We start from the raw sequence: 15,993 nt of genomic DNA, 5'->3' as shown, positions 1-15,993 counted from the left end.
TATTTTCTTTAGAATCTATGAGTTGCCAAATTAAAATATAAATTCAGTAGCTTTGGTAAGTACCATTACTGCTTACCCTTTGCAGAATAAAATGAAAATACAGCCCATTTATAAGAGCAACAAAAATACAAAGATACTGAGTGGACTTATTAAAGTATGTATAAGATATTTTTTGAAAAAGCAACTTTTATTGTGAAGAGTATCACTAGCTACTCAGAACTCCCTATGGCACCTCCCACCAAGTCAGCGCCTGTACTTTCCATTTTTACCGGATAAACATGCACCTCTAAAACATTAGAATTAATTTTACCTGATTTTTCAACAGTATGTACATGGAATCATAAAGTATATACTCATTCATGTCTGACTTTTGTGTAACAACATATTTCATTGTTGGATATAGCTCATTTTCATTGTTCTATAATTTCCCATTGTGTGAATATGCCATTATTTTATCTATCTACTGTAGATGAGCATTTGGGATACTTCCAGTTTTTTGTTATTTGAACAGTACTGCTGTGAACATTTTTGCATATGCCTCCTATGCACATGCATACTCATGTTCTCTAGAACGTATAACCAGAGTATTCTTGCCAGGCTCAAAGGGATGCATATCTTCAGCAGGAACAGATAATGTAGGTATCTAGTGTGGCCATACTATACAGGTCATGCACATATCACCTTGTGAGCGTTCGTCTGCTCCTCTCTGGGTAACACTTTTTGTGTCAATCATTTCATTTTAGTCATTCAGGTGGATATGTATAGTAGTTGGTAGTTTAATTTCCTGATTATGTTAATGTTCTCCATCGATTTTTCTAAATTTAGTAAATATGAATTTATTTAGACTTTCTATAGCATTCTGTAGCAACATAAAAATAACTTTGAAGTTAAATAAAATTGGTTGCATCATAACTGTGAGTTCATGAATAGTCACTTGAGATATGAGGATAAATATCTCTTATTTGTGATTTTTTTTTTCCTGTCCAGTTACAAGAAGAGGGTTTCTTGCTAACTAGCATTTCAGTGCTCTTACCCATGTTTGCTCAGTTGGATAAGAAGGCAGGGAGTATAACTGAAGCAGCATCAAATTGGGAGGCAGGAGATACTGCCAGAAAGGGCTGGAGGACCCTGGACCAGTCACCAGATTCCTAGGTCTCGGTTTCCACCTCTGAAAAGAGAGGGCTAGACAGGTGATTTATAAGTTCCCTTCTAGCCATGATGTCCTAAAATTATGTGATTTTTTTAACTTTAAAAAATTTGTACAGTGCTTAAACCTTAAATACTTTATAATTTGTATTTCTCTGCATATCCAAAGTTTCTGTGGCAAGAAGCAATCTTTTAGTAGAGAGTTATTTTCTTTATTTTCATAAAACTAAAAATTCTTAACGGTGTTCTCATGAAACTATTTGGCTTTTGCTTTCCTTTGTTTAATATATTTTTGTTTCTCTCTTTAGCACATAGATTTTCCTATACCATGTCCACTTAGAATGTTTGAAATGCTGGTAGTTCCTGAACAGGAGTACCCTTTAGTCTGTGTTGGTGTCAGTAGAGGGAGAGACTTCAACCAAGTGGTTCGATTTGAAACAGTCAATCCAAATTCTACCTCTTCATGGTTTACAGAATCAGGTTTGTGATTTTTGTTGATTATTAAGGCCAATACATTATTTGATTTTATAAATAATAAACTTACTGTAGCTCTCAGGCAAATATAGTGCATAAAAAACTAATCTGGAATAACATATTAAAATCTAATCTGGAATAACTTAATAACTTCTGGAAAAAGAATATGGCTTGCTTTAAAACAGCTAATTTGTTTGACACATTTAAAACATAATGCATTCCTGAACCCAAGTATACATCTGAATCACCTGGAGGCTTGCTGGCCCCCACTGCGAGAGTTCTTCGTTCAGTACATCTGACGTGGGACCTGCGGATTTTACTTTTGTATGTTCCTATGTGGTGCTGATGATGTGAATACAGGAACCACACTTTGAAAACTACACAAATACACCTATCTCAGGCCTAGAAAAGTTGATTTAAATAAAAGGAAAAACTGCACTGAGTGTAGTTTATTTTCCATTTTATTCCTAGAATTGAAACACAGCTACTATAACTTTAATAAATTTTTAATGATTTGTAATTAGGATATAAATTATAATGAAATAGCTCCTTCTGAAATATTAGATGGTACTTGAAAATAATTTTTTATATAACTTGTTTCCTTACATTTTGATCTGCGTTGTTTAGTTGCATAGCAGATCTTTCCTTCATAGCTAGAAATATTATTTACAATTAATGAGCTTTTTACAGAAATTTGATTATAGTTTGAAACCTTCAATTTTGTTATAATCAGTACGCATTAGTAAAACTTGTGTTATGTGGTAAGTAAATCTGAACTTTTACACTTTAAAAAAAGTAACCTGGACAGTTTTTTTTTTCTTATTTTTAAAGCACTGTATTTATTATGGAGCTCCTTTTGTTGTTTCTCCCTTTTAAAATGACATTGTATGGTGTTTTGCTGTAAAATACAGTGGCCATTTTAGAAGGCACTTTTTATTTATTTAGAGAGCAAGGCATGTGAAGGGCAGAGAGGTAGAGGGACAGGGAGATTGAGGGGGATAATCTTAACAGAACTCCATGCCCAGTGTGGAGCCTGACATAGGGCTCAATCTCATGACCCTGAGATCATGACCTGAGCCAAAATTAAGAGTCATGCTTAACTGACTGAACTACTCAGGTGCCCCTAGAAGGCAATTTTTAAAAGTCTTGTAGAGCCTCTTTGTCAGAGTTTTTGGGTTCTTACGGAAATGTTAAGCCAGTTTACTACTAAATACTGATGAGTCAGGAGTTTGTTGGAAGCCTGAGTGTTCACAAAAGGAAAGAAATTAAGAGTTGAAGTTTTCTGCAGTAGAAAAAAATCACAAACACATTAAGAACCCTAGAGACAATTACAGGACTTACTGAAGCCCAGGAAACTTGAAACCGTTTTCCTTTAAGGACATATTGTTGAAGGAAAACGTGGTTGGCCCTTGGCAACATAATGTGGCTTCTCTGGCTCCCCTAAATAATCTATACGGCCTTTTCCCTTAGACACTGCTTCTTCCTTTCAGATAGTGGGCTCACTCCTGCTTTCCTGATCTCTTCGCCTCTGTTTTACAGACAGGCATTGTTGGGTGACTGGTACTTTATTGTTAGTGATTTTCAGTTAATGCCTTATTTCTCCCAAGCATTTTAATTTTAAATCCTTCTCTACAAACTATTGAATGAAGGGCCTAATCTCTGCACAAAAGAATTTAATACTATGGGTACCTTCCTTTTAAGGAATTTTTAATTTCATTCCCTTCCTGTAAGGATATCTCTTTATTAGAGGTTAAATATGATAAGTATAACTCATCTCTGGTTTTGAGATGGTGAGATAAAAATTGAGTAAGAGAAAGTATAGTTAGACTTTTACATCAAACGAGATTCTAAACCAGTGGTTTCCTAAACTCTGCTGCAGTTTAGAATCTACTTGGGAAGCTTTTAAAACTCCTGACACCTCAAGTCACACACACCCTCAATTAAATAAGAACATCTAGAGGTAAAGCTATGCATCAGTATTTTTTAAAGATCTCTAGATGATTCCAGTGCGTGGTAACTAATTAATACAAGCAGTTGATAAAACCTTATTTTCCTGGCTTTCTCTCTAGTAATGCTGGACTGGCTTCCTGAACTGAAATAGATTGTGTAGATCTAGATTGAATAGATTGTTAATTTTCACCCATGTGTATAAGGGCTACAAAGATCAGATTTGCAGGAGGCCTACTCTAGGTTCTTTCAGCCCTGGATAGTTACAGAAGTACCAGGTCTAAAATACATTTGCAGGTCTGAAATACTGCAGTCCTTGGATACCTAAATACTATGGGAAATAGAAACAGCGGACTGTAGGTCATCAGACTCTTAGGAAATATAAGGCCAGAAACAAAGGCCTATAGCTCAGCAATTTCAGTTTTGACGTTCATATAAAGTTTAGGATAACCTACTTTTCACTTTATGGCAAATCATTATTTAAATATTCTGAGTTTGTAAGAACTTTGATAAATCATTATAATAAAAGTAATGCCTCTTTGCATTTTGGTATTTATACTTCTCAAAATACTTCAGTATTTCTTTTAATTTCATTTGTACTTGAAATATTTGACTTTGATTCACTCAGTAAATATTACATGTGGTGCCAGGCACAACCATATAATAAAGTACAAAAGCATAGTCCGTGGCCTTCTGAGCTTAAAAGGAGGAATCACTCATAACCATAATATAGAAGATTAGACTCCTGATTCCACATACAAATGAAGAAGATTGACAGTAGTAATGACGATAGCGTTCCACCGAGCACTCACTTTGTTTAGCACTTGGATCAGAGTTTTGACCCCCAAGCAGCCTGGTTCAGCCACTATATATGTATAGCTAAAAATGTAAATCCATTTCAAATTCAGTGATGTTCAGAATTCTTGTTTTTATACTTCTGTGCTTTCAATATTACTTTTTTGTGTAAGTTTATTGAGTTTGTTTGTGTTACAGATAGCCCACAGACAAATGTTACTCACGTAACTCAACTGGAGAGAGATACCATTCTTGTATGCTTGGACTGTAAGTTTTTCTTTATGAACACCTTATTTTAACACTTTTTTCTTAATCTTGGTTTCTGAGTGAATTTTCCCTACCTTCTTTAGGTTGTATCAAAATAGTAAATCTCCAAGGAAGATTAAAATCTAGCAGAAAACTATCATCTGAACTCACCTTTGATTTCCAGATTGAATCAATAGGTAAGTAAAAGTTTTGGATTTCTTGTATGATTTCAGTAAGAGCTCCTTAAAATAACTTATGTGATAGTTATTTGAAGTAGCAGTCTTTTATAATTCTCAGAAATAGTTAATAACTGATATAATCTATAAATAATGTTACCCTCCTTAGAGATTTGACATTTCAAAAGAAATAATTAAATATTATTTTTCATAACACAGTTGTGAATTCCCATTTCTCCAAATTCCTGTAGTTTCCCTATAAATACTTGAAAATTTCAGACTTAGGGTACTCTGTTATATTTTTGCTGTTGTATTTGCTTATCAGAGCATTTTAAGCACCTCCATAATGAGATCATGGAATCTCCTTATCATCCTCACATTTTGCTTGACTAGAGTGTTTTCTGAAAAAAGATTTCTTACAGAATCAGTATTCTAAAATGATTACATTCCAGAAAAGTAGGTAAAAATGATCATATATGAGATGATGCTGGAAAAATGAAGGAGAGCTAATTCAGTATTTAACTAGACAATTTTTTTGGTCTTGTTATCAGTGAAAGATATTTCCACATATATATGTTGATTGAGGGTAGGGCCGAGAGCAAATAGTTCATTTGTCTTATTCCTGGCTCTATTTTTACTCTGTCCTCCAATTAGAATGCCTCTCTGCCAGCAAGCAAATGCCGATGATAATGAGGGAAATCTCTTCAAGATGTTAAAATGGAATCCATGCTTAAAAACACAAGGTCAGGGCCAAAGAGTAAGATAAAGAACAGAAACTCAAAGCAGTATGCAGGCCTGAAGCCAACAGATGTGCTGGGCTCCTGGTAATAAAGAAGATGAAAAGTATCCCACAGGAGATAGGAACCAGAGCCAGGCTCCTTGCTTGAGATGCCTGGTAACCAAGACTCTCCGCACCTAAGGCCTGATGGCTTTATAGGAGATTTTTATCCACCCTTAAAAAAAGAGATGATCTCTATCTATACAAACTATTTCAGATTATTGATAGAGAAGGAATGCTGAACAAATCAGTGTTTGACACTGATACTAAGGTCAAGCAAGATTAACATAGAAAACAAAATTATCCAGTCTCACAAAAATAGATTTTGAAAAAAATCTAAAGTACTAACAAATAGAATTCTGTATCATCAAATAATAGACTTTATGTCAGGAAAGTAGGGATAGTTAAGCATCAGAAAATTTGTTTACTAAATTTTAAAAGCAAAAAATCACATAATTTTTTGGTAAATAGACAAAAAGCATTGAGTAAAATCCAAGTCATTCGTGATTTAAGAAAAAAAGAACCCAACTTCTTAGCAAATTAGGAATAGAAGGAAATGTTCTTCATCTAGCAAAGTATATTTTAAAATATTCATGTTTTAATGGTTAAACTCTCCCATTAAAGTCAAGAACAAGGTAAGAATACCTACTATCATCACATTTCAACATCTTACTAGACAAGAAAGGAAACTATGAGGATTAGAAAGAAAAAAACACAAGATCCTTTTTTGCTGATGGTATTATCTATATAGAATGTACAGCTCTCTAAACAGGAACCACTAGGAGAATTCAGAGTTGCTGAATGTGACTAACAGAAATGAATCACTTTTCAGTGTGCCGGTAATTGTGAAATTTTTGAAAGGAAAAAAGATCTCATTGACAATGGCAATAAAATAGGTGGAATTAAATGTAATCAGAATATGTTTAAGGTCATTATCTAGGAAATTCCAAATTGTTTAAAATTATTGTTTAAAAACATAAAAGTCGATTTGAACAAATGAAGAACTATACCATGTCCATGGATAGAATGACAGAATATAAGAAAGGTGTCAGTTCTTAATAAATGAAACCACAAATTTAGTGCATTTATAATAAAAATCCTGACAAGATGTTTTATGCCACTTGATAAGCTGATCTTAAAATTCATATGAAAGAACCAAAGGCTAAGAACAGTAAAATACATTTCAAAGAATACTTGCCCTACTCAGTGTTGAAACTTTTATAAAGCTATAGTGATTAAGACAGTGTGGGCTCAAGCAAGACAGGGATAAATAAATAGAACAGTGGCTCTAGAAGAGAAGGCTCAGAAATGGGCCTATATATAGATGGAAATTTATAAGCATAATATGTCAGTGGAAAATGGTGGATGTTCAGCAAATGATGCTGGTACAATTGGCTATCTACAAGAAACAAAATTGGACGTTTCCTTGCTGAATACACACAAAAGTATGTATTTAAATATGCATTTTTTTAAGATTTTATATTTATTCATGAGAGACAGAGAGAGGCAGAGACACAGGCAGAGGGAGAAGCATGTCCCCATGCAGGGACCCTGACCTGGGACTCGATCCCGGGTCTCCAGGACCACGCCCTGGGCTGAAGGTGGCGCTAAACCACTGAGCCACCCGGGCTGCCCAAGCACCAGTTTTAAAATAGTGTGTCAGGGAGGGAAGAAGGACTGGAATGGGATTACAGGAGGTTTTATGTGGATGCCAGCTATATTTGTTTTTATTTAAAACAAAAGGCAAATATGGCAAAATGTTAGGATTTGCTAGTTAAATAGTAAATGCATATGTTTCTGTGCTATTCTCATATTTTTCTAGGTGTTTGAAACACCTTATTTTCAAATATTGTCATTTTCAAATATTTTCAAAAAAATTTCTAGAAACAAAACAATATTTTTGAAGAATTTTCTTTTTTCCTGCCAAAAAGTTGAATAAGTTCTATCTGGCATATGTGTATTTTTCATTTCAAAAGTAAAGATGCAAAAAAAAACAAAACAAAAACAAAAGTAAAGATGCCATGTAAATATGGAATAGCTGATAGTTATTAAATGAAGTATTGCTATACAAGATAGAGGGACAAAATGATGCTTATTGGTTGAACTTTTGTACTATTAACAGTAACTGAGCTGTTCTTGCCTGCTAGTTTGCCTACAAGACAGTGTGCTAGCGTTCTGGAAACATGGAATGCAAGGTAGAAGTTTTAGATCTAATGAGGTAAGCTTTTAAAAATTGTGTCCATTAAATAGTCATGAAGCTATCAAATTCTACTTCAAATAATTTCCTTTAACTTTGAAAAATTCCTAATTAATAGAGGAATACTTGGTATGCTCACTTTATTAATATTTACTGTATTCAGCCTGGTAATTAAATTAATAGCACATACTCTGCAGCACCTCTCTCCATTCACTCAAACAACTCCAGTGCATATTTTATGTGCAACCAGATACTCCTACATTCAGAACAAGAATTTCCTGATACTGCTAAAAGTGATTTTCTTTCAACTCTCCCAGACCACACTTGGAACAAGAGTGTAGATGCTGGCTCTGTCTTGAGGCAACTTTCTACTTTGTATTTCAGAAATAATGACCAGAGCAGGCTTATAAGTAAAGGATTGCACATTCCTTTTCAACTGCCTTACCTGTTGTCTCTCTTACCCGTATTCACTTGACATTTATAAGATTCTTTGGCTCCTCCTCTCCTTTTCTATAGATGCTTTGGTAGAGATATGCAAATTGTATGTCTGGTTTTTGTTTAGATTCTATTTATTATTTATTATTTTAGAGAGAGAACATGAGCATGGGGGGAGGGGCAGAGGGAGAGAAAATGCCAAGCAGAGTGCAGAACCCAATATGGGGCTTAATCTCACAACCCTGAAACCATGACCTGAGCTGAAATCAAGAGTCAATGTTTAACTGACTGAGCCACCCAGGTGCCCCACTTGTTTCTTCCTGCCTTAATTTAGCTCCAGGAACAATTTAACTCCCAGTTCCTGTGACATACTCAGTTCTGCTCAGCATTTCCACCAGAATGCACTGGGATTACAGATGTGAGCAAGATGTGGTATTGCCCCTAAGAATATTATGGGCAAATTAAGTCACCAGAAACTCTCAGTTTCCTTGGACGTTTCCAACGTTTCAGTACCCCAAACCCCTCTCAATAGTTTAACTTTCACTTGAGCATTAGAGGGAAAAGAGAACCTTGGGTGCCTGAAGCAAGAAAGTAGCTCATTTGTGTTCTAAACTGTCATTCTAAGCTCAAAGTATGTCTTCTAACCAAGTGGACATTATAGCAGAGTTACCATGAGCATGAGTTCTGGAGTTGAAAGTACCGGATTCAAGTCTCCATCCTGCTATTTCATAACTGTGGCCATTGCATGTCACTTAACTTCTCTTTGCCTATACTTTTTCATTTGTGAATTGAAGATAACAAAATAGTACTTACTTCTTTGAGTTATTAATATTAAATGAAAGGAAGCATGTAATATGCTTAGCATAATGCCTGGCTTATAATAAGTATTCCAGAAAAGTCATAGGGGCATCTGATTGACTCCATCTGTACAGGGGCTCCATCTGTAGAGCATGCGGCTTTTAGCCAAGGCACAGGGTTATAAATTCGAGCCCCATTGGGTTGTAGAGACTGCTTAAAAATAAAAATTTTAAATGAAAGAAAAGAAACTTCATAGCTAATATGTTTCTAGTAGCTCTTCCCACAAAAGGGCTTCTCAGGAAGTTTGAAAAATCACCTGGGGGAATTGAGCAGGAGATAAGAATAGTCAGCAACTAATAAACACTAGGCAGAGAAAGAAAGACACCATGGGCAGGATACAAGAGAGCAGTTTCAGAAAAAGAAAAGGTTGTCCAAAAAAATCCCCTGAGGGGCTGTTTCAAACTGTGCCAACAGCCTGTACTGAATACTGCTCCTCCAAAAATGTTAGGTCCTTCTATTAGGCAAACCCCCAAACACACTGAAGATCAGTCATGGTGAGCCACTATTACTGAAGTTAACAGGTTGTAGCCTTCAGATGTGCTGGGTTCCAAAAGAGAGTGAGAATCCTTAGTGTTTCCAGAATAACCAATTTTAGAGGTACTAATAGAATGCATTTAGTTTGGAAATCAAATGGTTTTTTCAGCCTATGACATTGTGGGGAGAAGTTATGCCATTATAATTTAGAATGTTTTGCATTTAGTAAGCAAAAATAGTGGGTTTTTCTTTCTCCCATAGACTTATCTTTAACTTCCCAACTGGTAATTTGCCACACTGAGGACTTCTTAAAGGATACATGCCTTCAGAAAATACTATTTCAGGAGACTGGGGGAGATACAGGAAAGAAAAATCATCTATTGAGCACTGCCTTAGCTAGTAAGCTAAGTAAGTATAAGCACTGCCTTAGCTAGTGCTTATACCTACTACTGCTTCTAAGAACACTGCACAGTACTGCAGGGTAGAGATTTTTCTCTTTTTATTTTACAGAAGACAAAACCATTTTCAGGAAATTATATAACCTTGTCCAGTGTCGTAACTGGACACTCCCATAAGTGGGAGAGCAGGGCTTCAAATTCCAATCTCGAATTTGTCCCATCATACCACAGTGCAGCCTTTGAAATAAAAGAACCAGATCTGAGTGGCTTGCTGCTACAGTGGCCTTGCTGTTAGTATTAACATAACTGACAGAGGTTTCTGATCGATAAATGGTCTAGGTGCTTGCTTTTAAATTTTTCCGGGGTCTGTAATTAATAAGTAAATGGTTTTCCTACTCTCCTATTTTATGATTAATTGAAAATTAAGCACATAGACTAACAAACTCTGATGTATTTATGTACTGATTTAAGTTAACAATCATGCAAGGTTCTATTTTCATCTTAGGAATTATATTTCTTTTCAGTAGAGCTATAAATTAAATGCCCATATAAAATTTTGTGCCTTTAATTCCAGAAATTAAGTTTATATTTTAATTGAACAGGTAACACAAGAAATTTCAGATAACACAAGAATTTTCAGACTGCTTGGATCTGACAGGTATGGAGAATGGGTTGTGTTAAATACATAGTACTAAATGCATTTCATAAATCCAGCATGAAACTGATTTCTTTTTCAAGGGAATTGAAATTTCTACAGTAATATATTCAACATTGTATTTTTCACACTGAAGAATTCACAAGTCAGAAAGTTATAAAATGTGCCTGATCTTCCAAGTAGCAGGAATATATCTATCTGTCAGTACTAATTTTGCATTAAATGTGCTATCTAAAGTATGATTTACAGGGTGAGAAAGAGGAAATACCATATGCTAACAAATAAAACTTTTTGGTTTTAGTGCCACATAGAATCTTTGGGTTCTATTCTGGTATACTTTCTGATTCTTGAACGACAGATGATTTTATACCTTGTAAAAATTAAGTTCCCCAAATTATTCCAAATACAGGTTTTCTCTACCTCTGACCCTTAGAACACCAGCTTAGAGGTGGGAGATGGTGGGCAGCAAAATTATTTCCTGGGGTTGGAACTGGTTCTGTAATCATAGGGATTTGCAAATCATTTTCTGTCCACAAATCAAATAAACAGCATTTATAGAGGCATAAAATGAAGAAGCAATGGAAAACGTTTCTGCTAACGTTAGTTTTCAAGAATAACATTTTGTCTGATTATTATTAATTATTATTATTATTATTATTATTTTAGGGTCGTGGTTTTGGAAAGTAGGCCAACTGATAACCCCACGGCAAATAGCAACTTATACATCCTGGCAGGCCATGAAAACAGTTACTGAGGAAGTCTGTGCTTTGGACAGTTAATTCTAGAAAGAACAAACACTACTGCCGCAACATTGATGAATGCTTGAAGCTGTACAAAAGCTGCAGTGACCTGGCTTCAGTTACATGTAATTTATTGTGGCATGAGACAAGATGGGGAGCCTTTTTGTTTTAAGTGGTATGGATATATTTAGCATATTGAACCACACAAGTGCTTAATTCATTGTTATGTAATCTTTGTACATATGGGCAGTATTTTTCTGTGAAACTTCATATTGCTGAAGACATACACTAAGAATTTATGTAGATAATGTACTTTTATGAGATGTACAAGTAAGCGTCTTATCTGTACAAATGTAAATGTTGATGAAAAATGCAACTGGGGTTAATATTTTAAGAATTCTTAGTATATTCTTGGGTGTGGCTATATTACAAAATGGGATGCTGGCAAACAGTACATTTAACACTATTGTATTTTTATTATATGTAATTTAGTAATACAAATATAAATCTTGTAACTTTCAAAATTGTAATGGAGGCTATAATCATTTTATAATCTTGTTTTTAATTTTAATGCAAGTACACTGGTGTTTATATTTGCACAGAATATCGATATGTGATGTATTAAGTCACAAAAGTAAGCTGTGACATTGTCAATACACATTTGGCTCCACAATATCTTTTTTTAAATGTATTTGGATTGTTTTCTATGTGAAACAAACCAATTAACCACCTGTTGTAGTAACTGGTCTTTTTATATTTAAGCAGAATCCTGTAAGATTGTCTGTGCTTAAAAACATACCTTTGAAAAAATTTTGAATCACAGAATAGCGGTACCGTGATATAACACTGCAGTTGTTGTCTGAATTACAGTATGCAAAGTATGCACAAAGGATAAATTAGCATTATTAAAGAGTCCACACTAAACATTTCATATAATCATATTGAAGAACTATAACATTCCATAGAGTGGAGTGGTTCAAATTTCTAGTGAAATTTTTGCTTTGGTTGGCCTTATTTTATGATCATTTTCATATTTCTTTTGACTTAGAGTATTCACACATGGCCAAAATAATTTAGTTACTACCTCATATGAACAATATAATGGTTACTACACATCACAGGAACTTAGTTTTGATTTAAGGTCCTTTTTGATTGCTTTTTTCCAATGGAATATGTATATACCAAGTTTTAGCAAAATGCACACTTTGGCTCTTTTTTGGTATATGTTCTTTATATTTTAATGTGGATATATACACTAGGAACAAACTAAATTGTGATTTATGGTCTTCATTTATTTTAATTGATAATGCTTTTAAATATGTTCCTGATTGTACATAGTGTAAAATAAACATGTTTTTTAACATGCGGTTGTATAGTAGCTTGTCATCTGGCTTATATGGAGTAAGACTAAAATATATTAAGGAGAAAACAGTTTTTAATCATTCTGCGTTGACTCTTTAAATACCCCCTTAAATACTTCATGTCCCTTAGATCATATTTTTATTTGAAGTGTCATCTCAGTTTCATAACGGGGCATCTTTTATAGAATTTTCAACTTTCCGATCAGAAAAATCAATTGAACATTCATAGTCTTACGGAGCAGGTGTCGGCAAACATACCTCAGCCCAATCCTGCTTACCACCTGTTTTTGTAAATAAAGTTTCATTGGAACACCGCACCACATACTCATTTATGTGTTGTTTATGGCTGTGTTTGTGCTACAGTGACAGAGGTGAATGGTTGCAAGAAAGCTGTATGGCTTACAGAGCCTTAAACATTTACCGTCTGACCCTTTTATAGAAAAAGTATGCCAACTCCTGGGTTACAGAAAGGAAGGGGAGCGTGTTGGGAATGCAGTTTTGGAAGTTAAAGAAGGGGACAATTAGATTGGAAGAACTGGATGGTGGATCATGAGGCACCATTTCTACTCTTGGTAGTGTCACCACCCTTCTGTGTGATGTTAGGTAATTTACTTGACTCTAGAACAGTTTTCTTATCTAAAACATGACTTCTAAATCATATAGGTGTTAATATTATAGCAGTTGTATATATGTGTCACTTTTCCCAAATAAATACATTGTCACTGATCTTAGCATTAATGACTGAATAATGACTCAAAAACACATCTTTGCCAGAATAACATTATCATTGACTTTTTGAAAAAGAAAGACTCATGGAATAGACTTTCAAGAAATTAAGATTTTGTTCTTGGCATTTATTGACCAAGTTGTTGATCCTTTTTCTGGACCACTGTTTTTTCTAGTTTCCAAGTCCTGTAAGTTATATATATATAGAGTCGCATCTCAGAAAATTTAACAATCATATTTAACTGTCAGACACTTAGAATTATTCCCAGAAAATATACAGCTGGTTTGTGTGTTATTCATGGGCTTTTAAACAACATAGACCCCTGGAATCACACTTTGGGGGCCAAGCCCAAGTAACCTGTTATTTGTATAAAGTCGTACAGATTATTCTGATGTGTAGTCCCCATGTGGGAAACATTGGCTGACCTGAATTTAAATCATTTTTCTGACGGTGGTCCAAGGATCACATGCCTCAGAATAATCTTTGATGACTCTTAAAAGTGTAAATTTTGTGGCTTCACCTAATATTTTTTGATTAAAGATCTGTATTCAGAAGGAAAAGAGACACACTGAAATGTTGGAGCAATGTATCTCAGCTTCATTGAAGTTCAAGCTACCTATTTTATTAGCTAGTTTTTTAGACACTAGTGTTGAGAAGAATGAGATCAGTTGTTTCTGGGCCTGTTGCAGTCATTCAGCTGGCAAGTGTGCCACTGATTACAGGAGAGATCAGGAAACAGGACAGACAGCAGTTTTCACCATTACTAGAAGAAATATGAAAATGCGTGCTATACAAAATCATGGGTAAGCACTAAAAGTATTATTTGAGGGAATATTGTAAGAGTTCAGTGCATGTATCTCTGTCAGGTGTGATTCTACATGCTTTACATATATCGTCCCACTGAAGCCCCAGAACAGCCCAAGTGGGTAGCTATTGTTAATGCTATTTTACAAATGAAGAAACTAAGGCACAGAAAGCTTAAATAACTTCCTAAGATAATATAGCTGAAAAGTGGTGGAGGCAGGATTTGAACCCAGGCCACTTTGGTTCAAAGTGTACATACTCTTAACTACTGAAGTATGTATTACACAAAATACAAGCAGTGTATCCACTGCCCTCTAAAACACATTAAGCATTTTTCTCCAGGAGTTAGATTTCAAATTCTGATTTCCTTCTCTTGCAACAGGAGAAATTCTCTTCCTGTCTTCCATTTTTTGCTTTACCAAAAAGCATTTTCTTTATTCAAAGTGTTTTTGTATTAGAATAAGAGGATTTGCATAAAATAACTTTACAGTTAAAGCTTATTAAGTCTAGTCAAAACTCATTGCAAAGACTTTTTACTTTGTGAATACTCAACCAACTTATATGTCACTTACAGTGTATCCAGGCACCTCACTGGCACTGGAAAAAAAAAAAAAGAAAAAGCAGCATTTCCAGTATTCAAGGAGCCCACTTGAATGAAAAAAAAATTAAAGAAAGGTACAAAGGGCTGCACCTAATTATGCTTTGGGAAAAAGAAAGCCTTTACGTGGAAAGTTATATATAAACCAGGTTGTTAATTGATGAAGGGTTTATCAGGTGCAGGACAAAAGGTCAGCGAGCTGTAGGCTAGACCAAAGTTCAAGGACCTCGAATGCACGTTCCTGGAAGAGTGGTAAACGCAGCTGAGCTCAGTTTGGAGTGCCCGGAGCATAGCAACGGGGCACGAAGCTAAAAAGCAAGGTTGGGCCTGATTGTGGAGAGCTTCCTAATGAGGAAGGGAGCCAGGAGCTCCGCAGTCAACAGTTTGGGAACCCCAGCGATCAGACACACGGCCCATGAAACCAGGCTGCTGGGTTTGTGTTGAGGTGATCTACTTGAATCCTTAGAAGATTTTCTGTAGCAGGAGGGGGGCAGAAGTGGTACAGAAATGAATAGATGTGAGTTCATGTAGATTTGAGTTTATTGGGAACATGCTTGGTCTTGAAGGAGGAAGGAGATAAAGGAGATAAATCTGGTATTTTCTAAGCAGATGAAAGCAGATGGAAAATCGAAGATGAGGAAAGGGGTACAGTCAGTCACCCGAAGGAAGAAGGGGAAGGAAGTATGGTCACCCTAAATCCGGCACATTGAGGACCGCTTTATTGATGCTAAACAAAGTATGTATGTGCTCCTTAACATACAGTATTTTTTTTTAAGTTCGTACTTGGGAACAAGAAGAGTAAGCTTTGGCAAAAACGATCCTGTCCGGCGGGATACGTTTACTTCAGGAGAGCAGTCGTCACACCCTCGCTTGACGGTTTCCCCCACCGCGCGGCCGGTGCGTCTCGGGGAGAACCGCGGCGCCGGGTGCTGAAGTCGGCGGCAGCGTGCGCCGCGCTGGAGCCCGGGGCTGCCCGTCACGCAGCAGCTCCAGGCCTCCGCCCAAAAGCCGTTTGCACAAGGCAAGCCTGAAAAGTACTCACGACGGAGGATTGGACGGACTGAAGGTCCCCGCCCGGGCAGGGAGGCCGCCCGTTTGCAACATCCACTCGTGCTTCATTGTAAGTGCGCTGGGGGCTTGGAGAGGAGCGCCTCCTACAAGCCCGCCGCCAGCCCCGGTCGTTT

At 35.9% G+C, this 15,993-nt stretch overlaps 2 protein-coding genes across 17 annotated transcripts in view; both read left to right on the top strand.

The window, feature by feature from the left end:
• The window catches only part of MAP4K3 (mitogen-activated protein kinase kinase kinase kinase 3), a 187,988-nt gene extending 174,991 nt beyond the window's left edge, over positions 1 to 12,997 (top strand). For 6 of the 7 annotated variants that reach the window (XM_025454095.3, XM_049095778.1, XM_025454091.3 and 3 more), the window contains 6 exons: positions 1,455 to 1,626; positions 4,561 to 4,629; positions 4,713 to 4,805; positions 7,710 to 7,780; positions 10,527 to 10,582; positions 11,246 to 12,997. In XM_025454095.3, coding sequence (XP_025309880.1) covers positions 1,455 to 1,626; positions 4,561 to 4,629; positions 4,713 to 4,805; positions 7,710 to 7,780; positions 10,527 to 10,582; positions 11,246 to 11,333 — 549 coding nt within the window. In that variant the 3' untranslated portion in view covers positions 11,334 to 12,997. Of the gene's footprint in view, positions 1 to 1,454; positions 1,627 to 4,560; positions 4,630 to 4,712; positions 4,806 to 7,684; positions 7,781 to 10,526; positions 10,583 to 11,245 lie in introns of all 7 variants that reach the window. The other variant, XR_007403089.1, reaches the window with a different exon arrangement.
• The window catches only part of CDKL4 (cyclin dependent kinase like 4), an 82,502-nt gene continuing 77,866 nt past the window's right edge, over positions 11,358 to 15,993 (top strand). For 3 of the 10 annotated variants that reach the window (XM_049095784.1, XM_049095790.1, XM_035700403.2), the window contains exons 1-2: positions 15,041 to 15,254; positions 15,586 to 15,929. The gene's annotated coding sequence lies outside the window, so the exon portion shown is untranslated. Of the gene's footprint in view, positions 11,495 to 15,040; positions 15,327 to 15,418; positions 15,546 to 15,585; positions 15,930 to 15,993 lie in introns of those variants that run through there. The other 7 variants (XR_007403090.1, XM_025454105.3, XM_049095787.1 and 4 more) reach the window with 6 other exon arrangements.

This window comes from Canis lupus, chromosome 17 (genome assembly GCF_003254725.2).
Source record: "Canis lupus dingo isolate Sandy chromosome 17, ASM325472v2, whole genome shotgun sequence".
NCBI classification, from domain to species: Eukaryota; Metazoa; Chordata; class Mammalia; order Carnivora; family Canidae; genus Canis; species Canis lupus.
The sequence above is the reverse complement of the archived record's forward strand: the minus strand, read 5'-3'. Positions and strand labels throughout refer to the sequence as shown.